Source organism: Chaetodon trifascialis, chromosome 3 (genome assembly GCF_039877785.1).
Source record: "Chaetodon trifascialis isolate fChaTrf1 chromosome 3, fChaTrf1.hap1, whole genome shotgun sequence".
Lineage (NCBI taxonomy): Eukaryota > Metazoa > Chordata > Actinopteri > Chaetodontiformes > Chaetodontidae > Chaetodon > Chaetodon trifascialis.
In genome coordinates, this window is record NC_092058.1 from 19924926 (window position 1) to 19942003 (window position 17078).

The 17078-nt window shown below is 41.6% G+C and overlaps 2 protein-coding genes across 3 annotated transcripts in view; both read right to left on the bottom strand.

Moving 5' to 3' along the window:
- Positions 1-790: 790 nt before the first annotated feature.
- On the bottom strand, positions 791-10833 carry tgm2b (transglutaminase 2b). Its single transcript, XM_070958799.1, has 13 exons — positions 10726-10833; positions 7717-7896; positions 6485-6703; positions 5656-5774; positions 5073-5201; positions 4741-4918; positions 4437-4569; positions 4046-4149; positions 3699-3938; positions 3064-3339; positions 2632-2792; positions 2184-2320; positions 791-1316 (listed from the first exon to the last, which is right to left on the bottom strand). The coding sequence occupies exons 1-13, from the start codon at positions 10733-10735 to the stop codon at positions 1166-1168; spliced, it is 2037 nt and encodes a 678-aa protein (XP_070814900.1). The 5' UTR covers positions 10736-10833; the 3' UTR covers positions 791-1165.
- A 2387-nt stretch (positions 10834-13220) lies between these two features.
- quo (quattro) overlaps positions 13221-17078 on the bottom strand; it is a 28871-nt gene continuing 25013 nt past the window's right edge. The window contains exons 19-24 of one of the 2 annotated variants that reach the window (XM_070959348.1): positions 16754-16931; positions 16254-16379; positions 15425-15679; positions 14777-15054; positions 14013-14071; positions 13221-13908 (exon numbers count right to left, since the gene is read on the bottom strand). In XM_070959348.1, the coding sequence (XP_070815449.1) occupies positions 14033-14071; positions 14777-15054; positions 15425-15679; positions 16254-16379; positions 16754-16931 (876 nt within the window). In that variant the 3' untranslated portion in view covers positions 13221-13908; positions 14013-14032. Of the gene's footprint in view, positions 13909-14012; positions 14072-14776; positions 15055-15424; positions 15693-16253; positions 16380-16753; positions 16932-17078 lie in introns of both variants that reach the window. The other variant, XM_070959349.1, reaches the window with a different exon arrangement.

Genomic DNA, 17078 nt, shown 5'->3' on the forward strand with positions numbered 1-17078 from the left:
GAGCTCTCCAGCCTTGGAGTAAATACTTGCAATGACTGTTTGTGGCCAGAAGAGAGCAGCACTTCATCTGACTGTAGGAAAAAGAATCACATACGCACACATGGTGATTTGTTTTACTGTAGGCTGCAGTTTAAATTGTACGGAGCGGCACTGCAGCTTGCCATGAACGAGACAGATTTCACAGTAATACGGTTTCAAACAATGTTATGTGTCCTTGTTGGTTTCTTTGTAGATAAAAGAGCTTGGTCTGTACCAGCTCTATATGGAAAGTGTCCTGAGACAACTTCTGTTGTGATTTGGCGCTATACAAATAAAATTGAATTGAAAATTGAATTGAATTCCTTGGTACAAGGAAAGAGGAGTTAGGCACAGCATGCCATTACCATATCCACACATATGGCAGAATATGGTGAAACACTGAGATCAAATGCTCTCCATACTACTACTTAATACTGCTACTGAGAAATTATGGCTAAAAGAATTGTTGGGTTACAGCTATCAAAGCTCCGTGACTTGATCTCTTAAGTAAATAATATATTCATCATTATTTTACCCGAGCAGCCGCTGATGATATATTCAGTGTGCAACATCAAAGTGAAGCAGCTTCACAAAAACATGCCAGATGCCTCATCACCTTTGCTATATGTATGCAAAAAGGTGCAAATTACACCTAAATCTACACATTGCCTTCATGACTCTCAATTGCACACATTTTATCTGGCAAAATCAAAGATTGTGTGAAGACAGTCTGACTGGTTGAAACATTCTCACAAAATAATGAGATGCTTTTAACAATTTTAATTGTAGTGCGCTGAAAAAGTATTTATTTAAAAATAGTACCAAAAACACTAATCATCACTTCAGAATGTGAGAAGAAACAGCACATATTCTGTGTGAAAGTTTTGTATGCTCAGATCTGATTGGTCTGCACAAGTACAAAGCCCTCTCAGGTCACATTTAAATATCTGAGGCTCTGAATAAAAACAGATATACGAAAGCCATTTACAGTGAGCTTCTAAAGCATTTGAACAGAGAAGAACTCGATGCATCAAAGACTGTGGAAAAAAAGGTGCATTTGCTAATTTTTCCACGGCTGAACAGTTAACAGTTCTGAAGAAAGAGCAAAGAAAGCTGCTGTCAAAGGGACTGCGATGGTCGAAAGGCTTTATTTTCCAATAATGACATTTCTGTAGCCTTTGACGTGACACAACTTGTTGCTGTCGAAGTCGACCACCAGCTTTCTCAGCCCAGACTGGGTGGGAGTGAAGTAGATTTTCACCTTGGCGTCTTCCCCAGGACCCACTGAGGAGTGCAGCCTGTGGGGTAAATATTTAAATATTACATTTGTGACACACAAAAGGAGGGTTCTTATCACAACCCACTGATTGAAAAAATATTTAGACAATGGATTACAACTGACAAAGCACTCCTGACAGTTCTGACTATGTACGGAGACAATGCAGATGGAGCTTTTAGAAGTGCTCAGCAGAAGAGTGAAAGCTACTACTAATAACAGTTCTTCATCTGTTTCATGCAACAGACTTCTGGCCAAACAAAAACACTGAGCCTGAAATCATGGAGGTGTCCACACATGAAGCATAATCAGTGCAGTCAGGATCCAAAGCTGCTTTTATGTACAGTAATTGATTGGATACTCCTTACTTTGCTCACTGAAAGAGATCAAAGTCTACAAAGAGCGAAAACAAGCCATCTCACTGGGATTTCATCTGTGCCTGCCCCTAAACACCACTGGGATGTAGTTTCTGTTAACCAGTGGGCTTCTCTCCTGACTAAACATGGGCACATCCAGTCAGACATCTGGACACTGCTCTGCAGCCAGTGCAGTAAAACAGAAAAGAACATAACACATATCTCAGTTTGGAATTCAAATGGAGCCGAAACGTTTCCATTAAACAAAATTGATGATTTTCCTTCAAAACGGTAAAAGAAGCCCATTTGTTGTTGTTGTTGTTGTCAGAAATAACTTGTGTCCAGGAGCTAATTTGTGGGTCTACCTCCTCTCTGGGATTTTGAATGTTTCTTGCTTCTTGCTTTAAAGTCTGCATGCATGCCCGTGCCTTCAGAGAAGTATGCGTAAGATGTGTTACAGCTTCTAGTTTATGTCTTATCAGCCGGTGCTCTGTGTGTGACTAAAGCTAATCATTTCTGGGGACTCATACAACCTTTCAGAGATGACGTGTCCCCCAGTGAGGTTGGCCCCCTCGATGCTGAAGCAGCAGTTCTCCAGCGGCTCTGGCAGAGGGTTTTGCAGGGTGATCTCGGCAGCCAGCTTCCGATTCTCCTTCGGCTCGCCCAGGATCTGCAGAGCACAGCCACCGCTTGGTGTTAGTTCATGAAAGCTTTGGGCCAAGCTTTGTGTATACACACTGTAGGCCCTTAAATGGTTTTCGTGATTAACTGGCGTGATTCTTTGCATTTTAGCATTTCTAATAAATTGGTTGTCAAGGTGGTCTTTTTGGCTTTGCATTTGCATTTAATTGGACTTTGCAAATCTAATTCTTTGCCAGCATTAGTGGCGAGTTGTCCATCTATAGTAGTGACATTAGAGAAACGTTTTCCATACTGTCTCTTTTTAACTGTATATCTCTTGTTGCACGTCACTGTACTCACTCTGACTTTGATTTCAGGGTTGTCCAGCACAATGTTTCTCACTGCCAGCACTGGCTCTCTGGTGGTGTAGTCCAACAACAGAGCTGCCAGACGGATTAAGTTGTCCTCCGTAAGCAGGCCACCGTACTTAGAGTAGTTCAGCCTCAAAGGAACTCGCCTCTCTGAAAGAACATGTACAACATATTATCAATATTCACAGTCAGTGGTGGGATGTAGCAAAGTATATCAAGTACTGTGCTTAAGAACATATTTGAGATATAAAGATCTTATGAAATATGTTTTATAAAAATGTTTTACATTAATAATAATCTAATGATACATAATTGTATAACAGTCACAGGGGACATTTTTCAGCACTTTTGCTTTTAATCATTTAAGTATTTTTTCCAACCAATATGTAAATTTACTTGGCCACATGGCCACTCGGCTCACCTGCTCCTGGTGAGAGTTCAACATTGAGCAGATCTTTAAAACCACAGTTCCCTCCCAGGAAGCCATTGTAGGACAAGGCGCAGGATCCAAACACCAGACGGCACTTCTTCTCGCTTTGTGTGTTGTTTGTAACCACAGCGAACACATCGAAGTCGCAGCCCTTCCTCATGTCTGATGAGACCTTGATGGTGAGGTGTAGGCCTTGATTCTCCTGCTGCTGGAGCAGCTTGTTTTGATGGTTGGCTTTCTTGAAAGTCTCCCGCTCTTCATCCGTGCCTGGCATAACGGAAGCAACAAAACCACACGCTGAATAAAAGAAGTCTCACAATTGGCAACTTTAAGTTTTGCCTCGCCGACTTCTAGATACCTAACGTGACAGATTGCCTTCTTAAACAAAGAAAGTTAAGAGCTGATTTTGTGTAAATTAAAGGAAACACAAACTCTGATGAGAAATGTAAGAATTTACACAGCCAGTGAGGTTGAGTGACCTGCTGGCATGCAGAGGAGGTTCATATCTGCTAGACACAGTCATGTTTTATGGTGTGCTGTAATAATGTTATTTATGTTAGGGATCAGCTGAAGTGAAGTGTAGTCAGGTGTGTTTATATGTGAGTATATCCAGCAGGGAGCTCTACCTTCAGGGTACTTGTAGAGATGAGTGATGTCCTCTCTGCGGTCACTGCCCACGCTCTTTGTGCTGATCTTCTGGCCCACCACCGTAGTGGAAATGACTTTCGATGTGCTGCCGTCTTTTTTCTTCATGACAGTGTTGACGTCAGCGTTGACCTCGGCAAAGACGAACGGGGCATCGTACTTGAGCGTGAGCTCACCCTCCTTGATGGCCCTGACGGGGACGGGGCCACAGCAGTACACTCCTGAGGCGAGGGAACAATGCAGAAACAAAGGTGATGGAGCAACCTTGGTGAGGATTCGCCTTGATCAAAATGGCCTCATGGGTTCTTCTGTGCAGCGTATTCATTACCTTCACTTTTCTCCTGAGGTGTGGGGTCACTGGCCTGCCAGCCATTAAAATCAGACCTGAAGTCAGGCCTGGTCATCCAGCTCTCCACCCAACAGTGATAATTCCTACAGATAAAACACACATCCTCAACACTGGATACACTTTCTGTTTTGGAACTTTAATAAAGATATCTAATAATTGGACATTCTCAGATATCGTCACAAAAACTGCAGTTAACTGGCTGACTAAACCTCTACTGTGTAATACTTACACTTTCAAAGGATTCACAGTATCTCTCCTCATAATGTATCTTTATACACCCTTTACCTTCAGAATATATAATGCTACAATAATCCTAGTACATTGATACTGCAAAACCCCAAATACACACATAAAACATAAGAAATCTTACCAGATCATTTCTCTGGATTGAATGAGATCTCCATTTTCATTGATGTAGCGTTCAATCACCAGGTTGTTATTGCTGTCGTGGGCAGACAGGAAGTTGGTGATGACTCGGCAGGGGATGCCAAGGGCTCTGGAAACTAAGAGGGTATACAAACAGCTTACATGAGTATTGCGATTACTAAGAGGAGGAGCAAAATGCATATCATAACTGTGTGTTTACATATACGGTGTTACGCTGTGTCTGTTTGAGGCAAATCAAGTGTGTTTTCCAGTGATAGGCCACAAAGCTCCTCTTTGTCCTATCTTACTTGTACAGGCCACTGCAGCAAACACCCAGCACTGTCCGTAGCGAACAGGCTGGCAGGCTTGTTTGTCCCAGTTGCGCAGAATCTCCACACTGCCCTTCCAGAACATGGGGCTGACACCTCCGTCATAGCCATCTGTCCATTTTCCCAGCAACACCCCTTTGTCATCATTACAATTCACCTAACGAAAGGAAAGGACTGTAAACCCTTGTTTCATATGAAATCCAAGCTTTTTTATATCACAAACACATATAACCCTAACGAGGCAAATAAAGAAGCAGAGCATATCTCTTTCTAAAGAGAAAAGTGAATTCAGACACCAGAAAATGACTTACCATGGCACTAAGCACTCTGGAAACATAGATGGGATTTCTCCTCCCTGAGCAGTCTTTGCCAGGATTATTCAGACATTTAGGATTCATATCCAGAATCCTCAGACAGACATCCAGGATTCCACCTTCAAACTGCACAGAGAAAACAGGTATTACTGCTGATTAGTTGTCTGGCAGCCATAGAAATATATTGGTGGAAAAGTAATCAAAAGTGAGATCCGAGGTTTAATGTCCTTTTTGGAAACATTTCAACAAAAACAGCTGCAAACACTTTAGATTAGTCATTTAGATGGGCCATTCTGCCGAGCTGTAGCTCAATAGCTGCACACGTAATCAACTTATAATGCCAGGCTAACTGTATCAGAGACAAGACACTTTATCAGACTCAGACTGCCCATTGTCACACATAAATATCAGTTCATTTCGGTGTCAGATGTTCAGAAATGACTGCACGTTTGCAGTTATGTAAGTGGACATTTTCCACTTATCATAATAAGCATGAACTCTGGCACAATGCGCGCCCAGTTGATGACACTGTGTGTGTGAGATGAAGTCGGCCTGACAGCATCACTGTTGGTGTTGGTACCTGGCCAAAGTTCCAGGGAGTTGGTATTGGATGTTTGTAGCTGCCTTTAAAGATGATTCCATCCTGAGATAAGACATACTCTGCCAAACTCTGCTCATCGTCCATGTATACTGCATCTCCTGTTGCCAAGATACATCACAAACAATACAGTGAATGAACTCATACATGTGCTGAGTGAAACATGACTGTATTGTCTAGTATTGATTTAATTGCTTGGAAAATGAATACATCGCCCATTCCTGCAGGTGATGGAGTTCATTCATAGCATTTTAATAGTTTGAAACTTCCACTTGACTTAAATGAATAGTTTGCCAATTTGGAAACTGTCCTAATTTGCTTTCTTAATAAGAGCTAGATGAGAAGATCAATACCTCTCAAATCTACCCACTCAATATTAAGCTACAGCCAGAGGCTGGTTATTTTAGCTTAGCATAAAGACTGGAAACAGGGGGAAACAGCTAGCCTAGCTCTGTCCAAAGTAACAAAATCAGCCAACCGACAGCTGCAAGTTCACCAGTCAACATCTTTTATTTCATTTGCTGACACACTCATGATGAATGGTATTGATGTTCTCATCTGACTCTCTATAAAAAAACAAGATGAATAGTCATATTTCCCAAAATATTGAGCTACCACTTTAAAAAAATCATGCAATGATCACTGAGCTAAAACTGCCATCCCCCTATATGACCCCCTCAGCAATACTTCTGAGTAGCTCCTGTTCTAAACCCACTGTGGAGGGAAACATGATCATCAAAGCACTTTGCAGCCTAAGATCACTGCACACAATACGCTACATGACAGTTTGACGTATGGTCTGTTTACCCACCTGGGCACCAGGGGTTAAAGAGCAGGATAAACTCAATCCGCCCTGATCGCCCCAGGGTCAGGGTGTAGCGGCCTATTGGTGCATCAGGGGCAGAGCAGATGGACAGGGCCACCATGTCCCCGGGGGGGCTAGTGACAGCGGCGCTCCAGCGGGTTGTGTCAGTGTGGGCAGACAGGCCAAAGGAGGCCCTGGTGCCGTACTGCTCAGAGGGTTGGGGACCTGCATGTAATAGTGAATATGGTTAGAGCCCTGAGACAACATGTGAGAAACAGCCAAGAGAGCTCGCTGAAACATTTGTGTCTGGGGAATGGAAGCTCACAGGGGATATTTCCACTGTTTTCCCAACCCTAAATTTAGTTCAAACATCTCTGGAATCTCGTCTCATGCGTGGACTGCGTAACTGTGAAATAGCACCTAATTATGACCAAAACTGATTGGGACGCAAGTCTCTCAAAGTGTGAATTCCTTCACATCTTCCACCCAGTACAGCCAGCTAAACCAAAGGCAGTTTTTTTCATCACATCCTTCTCACTGGGTGGGATTAAGGGTCCTGCTCTAAACCTTTCAAAAATACTTGACTTTCAAAGTTTGATAATGTTATCTATGATTATACACATGCTTTCCTGCTGGCAAGCAACACTTCCTGTTTAAAGAGCTGGATTTGATAGCAAGTAAGAGCTGTCTTATCTTACTCTACATGAGAAGTTTATCCAAATATGAACTGAGGAGAAACGACAGATAGTTTTCAGTGTTTTTCTTATGTATTCTGAGGGCAAATATATGATAAAACAGTGTCTGGGGCTTCCAACAATAACAGTCTAAGGCTATTAACTCCTGTAGAGCAATAAGGGAGGAGCTGAGGTTAGCAATGGAAAAAACAACAGAACAATTTACAGCTACTGTAAGTGCGCTTGCTGTAAAGGCCTGCGGCAGTATCACTAACCTCCGAACAAGGGAAAATGACTTCCCTTTCCTTTCCACCAAAATTACCGCTCCTTTCCCCTCTCATCTTTGAAATCACAATAGCTAGCAAAGAATATAAGGTCAGAAACACAGTGTGGGTTCCAATGTGAACCTCACTTCCTGAATGGGAGCACACAACCACAAGGTTTTCCCTTCATGCTCTGTTCATTACAGGATCATTAAGACACGTTCATGTTGTGAAAGTTTTGTTAGAATACATTAGCAATATTCCACGTGTGTGACATAAAAGTAAGGAGGCAAAGCAGCACCTGTTTCTGCCACACAGTCAAGAGAGCTGACTCCTGGTTGGTAGTTTCCAGAGCGGAGGTACAGGCTGATCGTGAACGGCTGGCCTCTCCTGACGATCAGACGGTCCACACCATTGAGATCAGTGCGATGGTCCATGTTGTTGAACTCACACTCCAGGTTCCAACGATCAATGTCCAGAGCTTAAAAGAAGAGATTTTTAAAAAAAAAACACTGAAAAATGTGATAACTTTTATTTGTAATGCACCTTTCATGCAAGAAACGCAGCTCAAAATGCTTTACAACAAAGAATTTACATGAGGAAAGTATTTTAGTGCATTCATTAAAATGTATAGAACACGTACATCTGTTTTGAGACATATTCTGTGCTCTTATTTTAATTTGAAAGGAGAATAATATATATTTTTATGGAGTACTTCAAAAGTCACAAAACAGGCTTGATGAGGTGCAAGCTGTAAAACGTATAGCTGTGTACAGGATAAGGGATATTTAAGAGAATATACAAGGTATAACAATCACAAATAACTTGTCTTTATGGCAGACTTGTGGTGAATTTACCGGAAAACTGTGGTTAACTAGAGTCTGGATTTCTTCATGTTGTGGCTGTGAATGTGGTTTTCATATTTTCTAAAAGTGAAAACAGTAGTGAAAGCAAACTGCCGTCTAAAAAGGCTGTATGTTCCCAATTGAGTTTAAAAAAAAGAAGAAGGTCAGATGGTTGTAATGGTTTACTATTTGATCATCAAAGCAAATTCTGTGGACTCTGGAATAAAACTGTGGAGTGCAGGACACTCGCAGTCATCTTGACGGTAAGAATCATCTTGTCTCACAGGGCTCTCTGTACGGGTTTAACAAGAGGTAAACACAGACAGAAAGTCACTCCCTGTGAAATGTGCAAACACACCACCACTCCTTCTCTCCAGGGCGTGTTGTGACTAAGAATCCCACCCTCTGATTTCCTGTTTGTCGGAAAAGTTCGAGTCCCCCAAAATAATGCCTCCATGGTCCTCCTGCTGCCTTCACTGGCAGGGCTGCTCCATGACAGGACAGAAGGTTAACCTCTCCCCTTATATGAGGAAGTGGAGGTGGAGGTGGTGATGTCAAGGCTGGGCTAGACATGGACAAACAAAGACTAAATGGCAAAGACTTCCTGCTGTTTTACATGACGTCCACTGGGGGGGTCATTCCTCAGTATTTCTCTGATGTTTTACTGATTTTGACTAGTTCAGTTTCTAATTCAAGACATGTTAGTGTAACTAATTGGGGTGAATGCCTTAAAGATGATAACGCTACCTTTTCTGGGACAGCGGGAGATTGTAGTCAGAGGATTATGAGGGCTTTGCCTGTGCATACTCTCCAGTCTTTTAGCTCACATTTGATCTGTGCAAATATCAATTATATATCAACCCTGAAATGGGGCTTGGATGCCTTTAACAGCTTATTGAAGAACCATCTGGAGAAAGAAATATCTCATTTGTGTCCAAGAACTTTTTGCTTTTTCCTTTTGAAGAAAGACCAGTTTTACTGTGCTTGAACCCCAAGGCAAGAGACTCCAATAAACCAGATCCTGAGCTGACGGGATGTGAAACCCATTCCACAGTATAATTGCACATGAATGCCTGCGACCCAAAAGCTTCAGAAACAATACACTAGTGGTGCAATGTGAAAATGACATCATCCTCTCTGCTGCATAACTTGAAGCAGCACAATGCTTTAATATGAAATGAATGGCCAGAGATTCTTCAGCCTTGACCCTGGATTCCTCGCTAACCTTTACATAGTGAACACGCCCACACGACGCTCCCTCTTCACCAACCATGACCACAGCACAGAGGGGCAGTCTCAGTAAGCAGCACCGGGGCCAGCATAAGCCTTATAAGGAAATTAAAATAAAATGGAGCTGGTGTCTACTGGGTCATGGCCGGAACAGTAAACACTGTTTTAATTCTGGAAAAATAAATAAGCAAACTCTCATCAGAAGTGAAAGGAGGCCTCAGTCTTGCAGGTGACACCCATGCTGACTTCAGAGCTCCATCACAAAGACTTTCAATTGGAAGCAAATGCTTGGATGTCTAACAGATGGAAAACAAGTGAAAAGGATTCATATGCTGTTTATTCTACGTGCAAATTCTCCGGTTGTTTTTGTTCATTTTTGTGTTTGTGTGCAATGTGTAGCTGCTCCTTGGTAACATCCAGTTCCTATGAAGATTAAATATACCCAATGGTAAAAGCGTTTCTGTTATGACCTCAGATAAATTCACATGTTTTCCATTAAGTACACACTTCATGAAAGTGCATACCTTTTCTACCATAAAAACGTCCCACAGGCCTCCTGCAGATATTTTTGCTCCACATTCTGCCGACAGACACACAGGTTGACAACAATTTCAACCTTTCGAGTGATTGAGAGCGAACATACAGGCTTGACTGGGAGGTTTTGAACGCCTCTGCATAAAGCAAACTATTTGTAGGGAGGTGTGTGTGCCTGTAAAGATAGCAGCAGTTACCCGGCGGAGGCTCCAGCTGCTCTCAGCTGCCATTCGAAGTGTTAAGGTCCCAGAGGTCACAATCATCTGCTCAAACATGAGGGTGAAACATTTTTTTAGATGCTTTAGATCCCTGGTGAATGTGTGCTTGACTGCAGCACTGAAACCAGCTTATGCTGAGTGATTCAGTGTGCAGGCTGTGATAACTGTCACCTTCTCAGACATCCTGTCTGCAGCATGCTTACTGACACCTGTGTCCCAGACTCAGTGAAAGTTTGCCCTTCCTGGTCACTAACATTTAAAGTTACTTTAACGGAAACGGAATTAGGACACGATGGGGAGAAAAAAACAGCGAAAACCCCGAAGAACAGATGAATATACATTATGACACTATGAATGGACATGTATGTACTTTTAAGTATTTAGCCAACTATAAACTCCAGTCCAACTATCCAATTAAATCTTTTCCACTATTCATTTAAACATCGTCTGCTTCAAAAGAAAAGCAGTCGGTGTACAGCTTACCTTGAGCCATGGCTGCTGCTGTGTTCTTTGCCTAAACCGCGTTTCCAGTGAATCTCCAGCTCAGAGGAGGATATTGTGTCCCTCCTCGCCGTTATCTCGCTCTTATTTGTAGTCCTCCTCGTGCTGGTCCAGTCAGTCTGATGGTGGGCGTGACGCACGCGACCCACCCCTGAACAGAGCGCACGCTTCCCGCAAGTACACAGATGTGGTGCCACCTCTGTCCTCCTTTGATTCATCACAGGTTGCCCGTGTTACTGCGTGGATTCCAAATAATTAGTCCACTCCGCGAGTCGAGCTAGCGGAATATTGCAGAAGTTTAGGGTGAAGGATATCTTTTCTTACTTGGAGACTAATGTTTTTGATGATGAGACAAGACAAAACAAAACAAAACGTATTTCATGTGGATGATGGAAGCCATATGCAGGTTCCCGGTAATTCGCGATTGTATTAAGCAGTATTGTTCAAAAATGTAATTTGATAAGAACTAGTACTGTTAAATGATCATCCCACTGAGGTTCAGGAAGGTTATCCAGTCCTTGATAAGGTTGGCAATATTCACTATTTTCCTTTTAGTCAGCAAATCCCAAAACGAATAATCCTACTAACAAATATTGTCTGTCTGTGCTCAAAGCCTGAAGCTTGTTGTTTTTGGACAACAATAAAACACAATGCACATGAGCCACACAACCGCACTGGGTGACATGTTCCTTAAATCCCGTGAACATGGGGAACTGTAGGTTATTTTGAGTCACACAGGCCAAGCGGCTGCCATAAATACTCACCATTGCTTATAAGTCCCCCGCTGAAAAAAGTCCCATACAAATGCACTACTCACTGCTGTTTGAGTCACATCTGCCGTAAACAGTGCATACAGTGCTCAGTGGTAATAGGAAATTATTTAGGTTTTTCAAAAATATATTCCATATATTTGTGACCAATTTAAGAAGATTTACATCCTCAGTATGAATGAATGACTTGGAGCATTTGCTGACAATGAAAAAGCGTAGAATAATACCAGTGTAAACCTTTTGGAAGGGTTTAAATCTCATGTCAGCTTTCAGTCACAGGTGCAGTACAGGAAGTTATTGTAACCTGTGCATGCCCTGCATAAACTACACTTTCCACCCCCAGATTTAGGCTGCATCACAGCAGATGCATAGCAAAGACAATCTGCACTGCTAGATGATGAGGTAAAGAGGGCGGTACCCACAGTTCCAAGTACACAAAAGGAAAATTTGTACAAACAAGTTGTCACTGGTAAAGTAAAACTCCTGCCACGGCGCTTTTTATACACTTGCCTCTACCAATTATGCACCCCCAAAAAACATCAAAGTATTCGCCAGTAATGATTTAATAATTGTAACTTTGTCCATAAAAAAAAAAAGAAAAAGAAAAGAAAAGTAGAGCATGATGCCAGTCATATGGTTTGAGGTAATCTGGGCAGACTAGTATTAACTGCATACACAAGTCTTGGCTCCAGAGTTGGGCATTAGGTCAGCAAAGTGAATTCAGTGATTAACAGAGCTCTGTCCAAACCCACTCAGTGGAAATGACTGAGTGCCTTTGCCAAGGCAGGCTTGGCTGCTGCACAGAGACTGTGGCATCTATCACCTGGACTCACTTCCGCATTAAATAATAAACATGTGTGCCTTAAAAAAGAGGGGGAAAAGCAGTGAGAGGGTCAGTTTCAGAACTGAAACAACGGCAAAGAACAAAAGTGAAGTACAGAAAAAACAGGGAACTACAAGAGTATTTATTGTAAATTCTCCTCACAAAAATAAAATAAAGTAATGAAGGCAGAACATTAATGATGAATGATAATAAATACATACTGCAAAGGGAGGGAGGCTCCTTCTTGTAAAGGCTACAGTGACTGAACTTACAGGGAAAATGTCTTGGATTAATGACTGTTCTGCTTTTAATACAATTCACAAAGCCGTTCTTGACTTGCGTTGGATGAAATTAATCATTGATTCAAACATGATGTGCAAGGTCAAGTGGTAGTTCCAAAGAAAAGTCCTGTGTGGTTAAAAGGAAGTGTGACTCGTTCTGCTCTGCAGAAATCACAGCTTTTGACGTAAAGGGTATCTGCCAGGAGCAACAGGCCATTTCCTGTTAAATACTATTTCAGTAAAGACAGTATTGTGAATTATGTGACTCTACATTTAGTGTTGAGACTTTGATGTATATTTTCTTTTACACATTGAATGCAGAAAACATGGATGATAAACATCTGCATGATGTAGTGGACTCCTCTGTGCTAGTAATTAAACTATTTGCAAATGCAAGCTGAAGACAGTTAGCCATCAGTGTTTGAGTTTAGAAATTTCAGTCTGACTGTAAGCATATTGGTTACGTTTGATGACTTTGGAATGATGCAAAGCCAAAAACCACACAAACACATAAAACAAATGCAACAGAAAAAGCATCATTCCTGTGTTTGCAGCGTTTTGCCGTTTGCGGCGCTTTTGGCCTTGTCGGCCACCGTATTTATTGCAAAAGAAATGTTGTGGTGCAAATAAAAAATACAGACAAAAACCATCATAACACATTCATCATTACTGCAAATATGCTGTATTTCAAATAGAAAGCCATACAGCTGTTACATTGATCAATATCTTCATATTAGTTTATACAACACTGTTAATTATAAGAGAGGACAGAGTGAATGTGTTCCATTGTCAGAGGAAGTAAGTAAGACACACATGTAATTAAGCTGGATACATTTATACCAAAGGTAATACATTTAGGACATAAAGGTGGTATTACGGTGTTTACTGCTTTTGCAATTCTTCACAGACTGACACAAGAGTTTATTAAACTGCTCTGGGATCAGGTCCGCACATCTGACTTCACCAGTATTATTTAGGCACATTCTTTGACTACTGTACATTTAGCATTATGTTATGAATAAGCACAGACTCAAAGACCATACAGTAGCAACTCTATGATCCTCTGAATGAGCTATGAGACTAAATTGATTCACAGAACACTACAAAGCCATGTCAGATATGCACTTCAGAATGTATCACTGTTCAAAATACAGTACATTGATTTTCTGACGTATTGTTTTAGTGGTGAGATTAACAAGAAGATCTATTTACAGAGTGGTAATGATTACAGCTACAGCTGGTGTAAAAGGATGTCTGTTTTAACACTTCTTTTCTTGGGTTGCCTCCAGATCTGTGGAAAGAAAATGAAATCTTTAGACTGACTTTAAATTTTCCAGCAGCACAGTTTATTATTCATATACACATAATAATTAACTGTTCCCAAATTGTACTCACCTTGTACCATATTGCACAGCTCAAACCTCAGTGGACTTTCCAACACCAGTGTTCTGAACCTGAGAGATTCATAAACACATTGTTAATTTGATATTAATTGCAAGAGAGGATTGACAATTAGCATGAGAAAATACACCGAGCACCCGGCAACAGTTCAATATAAGCAGTGCAGAGGTAGTTTTAGATAGTGATGAATCTGTCTGTAATTTACTTTCCATGTCTTCAAATGCAAAGTATTTCTGACACTCGAGGTCTGTCAATCAAAACAATGACAAAAGGCATAGCTTGATGACACCATGAGGTAGCATTGGATCATGGGAGTTGTTGTCTTCATTGTTAAACAACCACCATTGCTGATGAAAGTGAAAAGTTGTGCTCCATCAAGAGTCAAGCAGTACAAACAACAGTAAACAATAAAGCAGTGAGCTAGCTTGTTCGCTGACTTTTTTCCTCACTTTCTGACGAATCGTCAGGTATTTCCCGTGTTTCTCCAGAAGTTACAGCAATGAGAGGGGGTAAATGGGATATGACCAAATGAAAAGAACGGTAATTTTACCTTGAATAAAATTACATATTTTTCTGGCTTTGAACACTGTTGGAAACATTTGGGATAATGTAATAGAATATAATATATAATGTGATATATGTCTAGTATTTTTTATTAGTATTATTATTATTTTGACATTTAATGCAGAAATTACACATATTATGCCTTTAACATATGAACAATTACTCAGGTACTGATCATGAGCTCTGTACTGCACCTTGGCACAGGACAGATCTTTGGCCTGGTATTGTGGTTTGGACTTGGGCTTGGGTGCAACCGGTGGTTGGGTTTTTTCTGGGGATCCTTCCAGAGCATTTGGTTTGTGGAAGACTGGAGAGGCCTCAGCTCCATGAGCAACCACTGCCTCCTTGATGGTGATAGTGGAGGCACAGACTGAGGAGGTGTCCTCCGCCTCTCCTCCAATAGCAGAGTGGTAGCTGTGACTGGAACTGCTGAAGCCACTCACACTCTCCCCTGAAGACTCAGAGCTGTCCACTGGAGCAAAGAGAGGACTTGATTAGACACATGATCAATGGATGGATGGATGGATGACCCAAATCAGTCAACCAACCTGTGTGACTTAGTGGTAAAAAGATTTCTTAACTAGAAAGCCAAGGCTCAAACACTATCAGCAATCAGCATCTCTGCATAAATGTCCATGGATGCCTTGAAAAAGTGATTGATCCAGACCTCTGACCTGTCCTCAGGCTGAAAACATGATGCCCAGCGGCCTCAGAGAAACTGTTCAAGGGTCATTAACTACACACTGTCATGGCGATGGCAGTGTGGGTGTACAATTGCATCTAATCCTTTAGTCCATTTGCATTCTGGAGCTTATTTGCTTAGTTGTGCACATTAAACTCACACAGTAAGTTCTGACTCCCGCTCTCATGGTCCAGGTCGTCCTCCTCCAGAGCTCCAGGAGATGATACGTATCCTCCAATGCTCCCCAAGGCCACCCTTCGCTTTGGCCCACACAGGTATCCCACAGGGGACAGGGAACCCCTTCCTGAGGACGAGGACGAAGATGAGCTGCTACCTGAACCAAGAGATTTTGGTCGCCCCCCGCGAAGAGCGTCCTGTAAACCATGTGATCCCGCTGAGGACAGCATGTTGTTTTCTGTAGAGGCCAGGTGAGAATACGCTTTATGAGAGGAAGTGTGATGAGCAAGGAAAAGCCAAAGAGTGAGTGACAGCTGTCACAATGATTAAGAATACAACAACCCCATTCCTAAAAAGTTGGGACACTGTGTGAAATGTAGATAAAAACAGAATGCAGTCAGTGTTCCTGAGCTCATGTATTCATCTCCTTTATACAATCATGTGTTCACAGAGTGGTGAACCTCAGTCCATCCTTTCTTGTGAACCTTTCCAGGATGCCCTTTTCATACCCAATCATGATACTCTCGCCTGTTGCCAATGAACCTGTTTATCTGTTTATCACAACTTTCCCAGTCTTTTGTTGCTCCTGTCCCAACTTGTTTGAAATGTGTTGCTGCATCAAATTCAGAATTAGCAGGTATAAAAATCAATGAAGCTAATTTATTGTCTTTGTAATATTTTCAACAGAGTATATGTCAACAAGGATTAGAAAAACAATCACATTCTGTTTTATTTGTGTTTTACACAGCCTCACAACTTTTTTTGGAAACATTGTCAAAAAAAAAAAAAAAAAAAAGAATAACTTAGTAAACCTGTTTTATCTCTTCCCATCAGCACATAGTTGACAGCTCTGTCACTGATGGCCGCATCACTGGGCTGGATGTCCATGAAAGGCTTGTTTCCAATTCCCATGAACACTCTCTCCTGCATACGAACCTCTAAATAACACAAGTGAAATCAGAAGCTTAAAACATTCCGAATTTAAGACACTGAAATAGGTACAAGTTGAATACACACATGAATGATAACCGACATGTTATTGTCACTGACTTTGAAATATTAAGAAAGATTGTTGTCTCTATTTTGCAGTCAGAGCTGCTGTCTTTGTCCTCTGTCTTTTATGATGTTAAACTTTAGTTAGTGACCATCTTACTATTGCCACATTCCAGCCAAATATATTCACATCAGCCCACATAAGCGGTGCAAATGTTAATACACTGTACTCCATTATAAACATACCAGCTCTATCAGTAAGCCTCTACCACATTAACCTGACACATGTTCCCATATGGTGCTGTAATGTTGTTGGTACCTCTGTTATGGACTGCCTGCTCCCACAGGATCCGCTCCAGGTCCTTGGTCCAGGCGTCCTTCACTTCCCGGCTAACTGCTTGAAGTGTGTATGTGTCCTGGTTTTTCCTCTTCCTGAACCAGATCTCAAAACACAGGCCACTGTCACCGCTGTTTTGGGTCAGGCCTATATCTGACGTCTCAATATAAACAACACAAACAGATCATGTAAGATGGCAGTTTGACAGGTGTGTGAAAACTCCATGACTATTGTGTTTGGGCTTGTAGAGTCTTATGCAGTCTGTCAGAAGGTCTCCTAAACTGCCAGAAAGGACAGTCAAATAAAT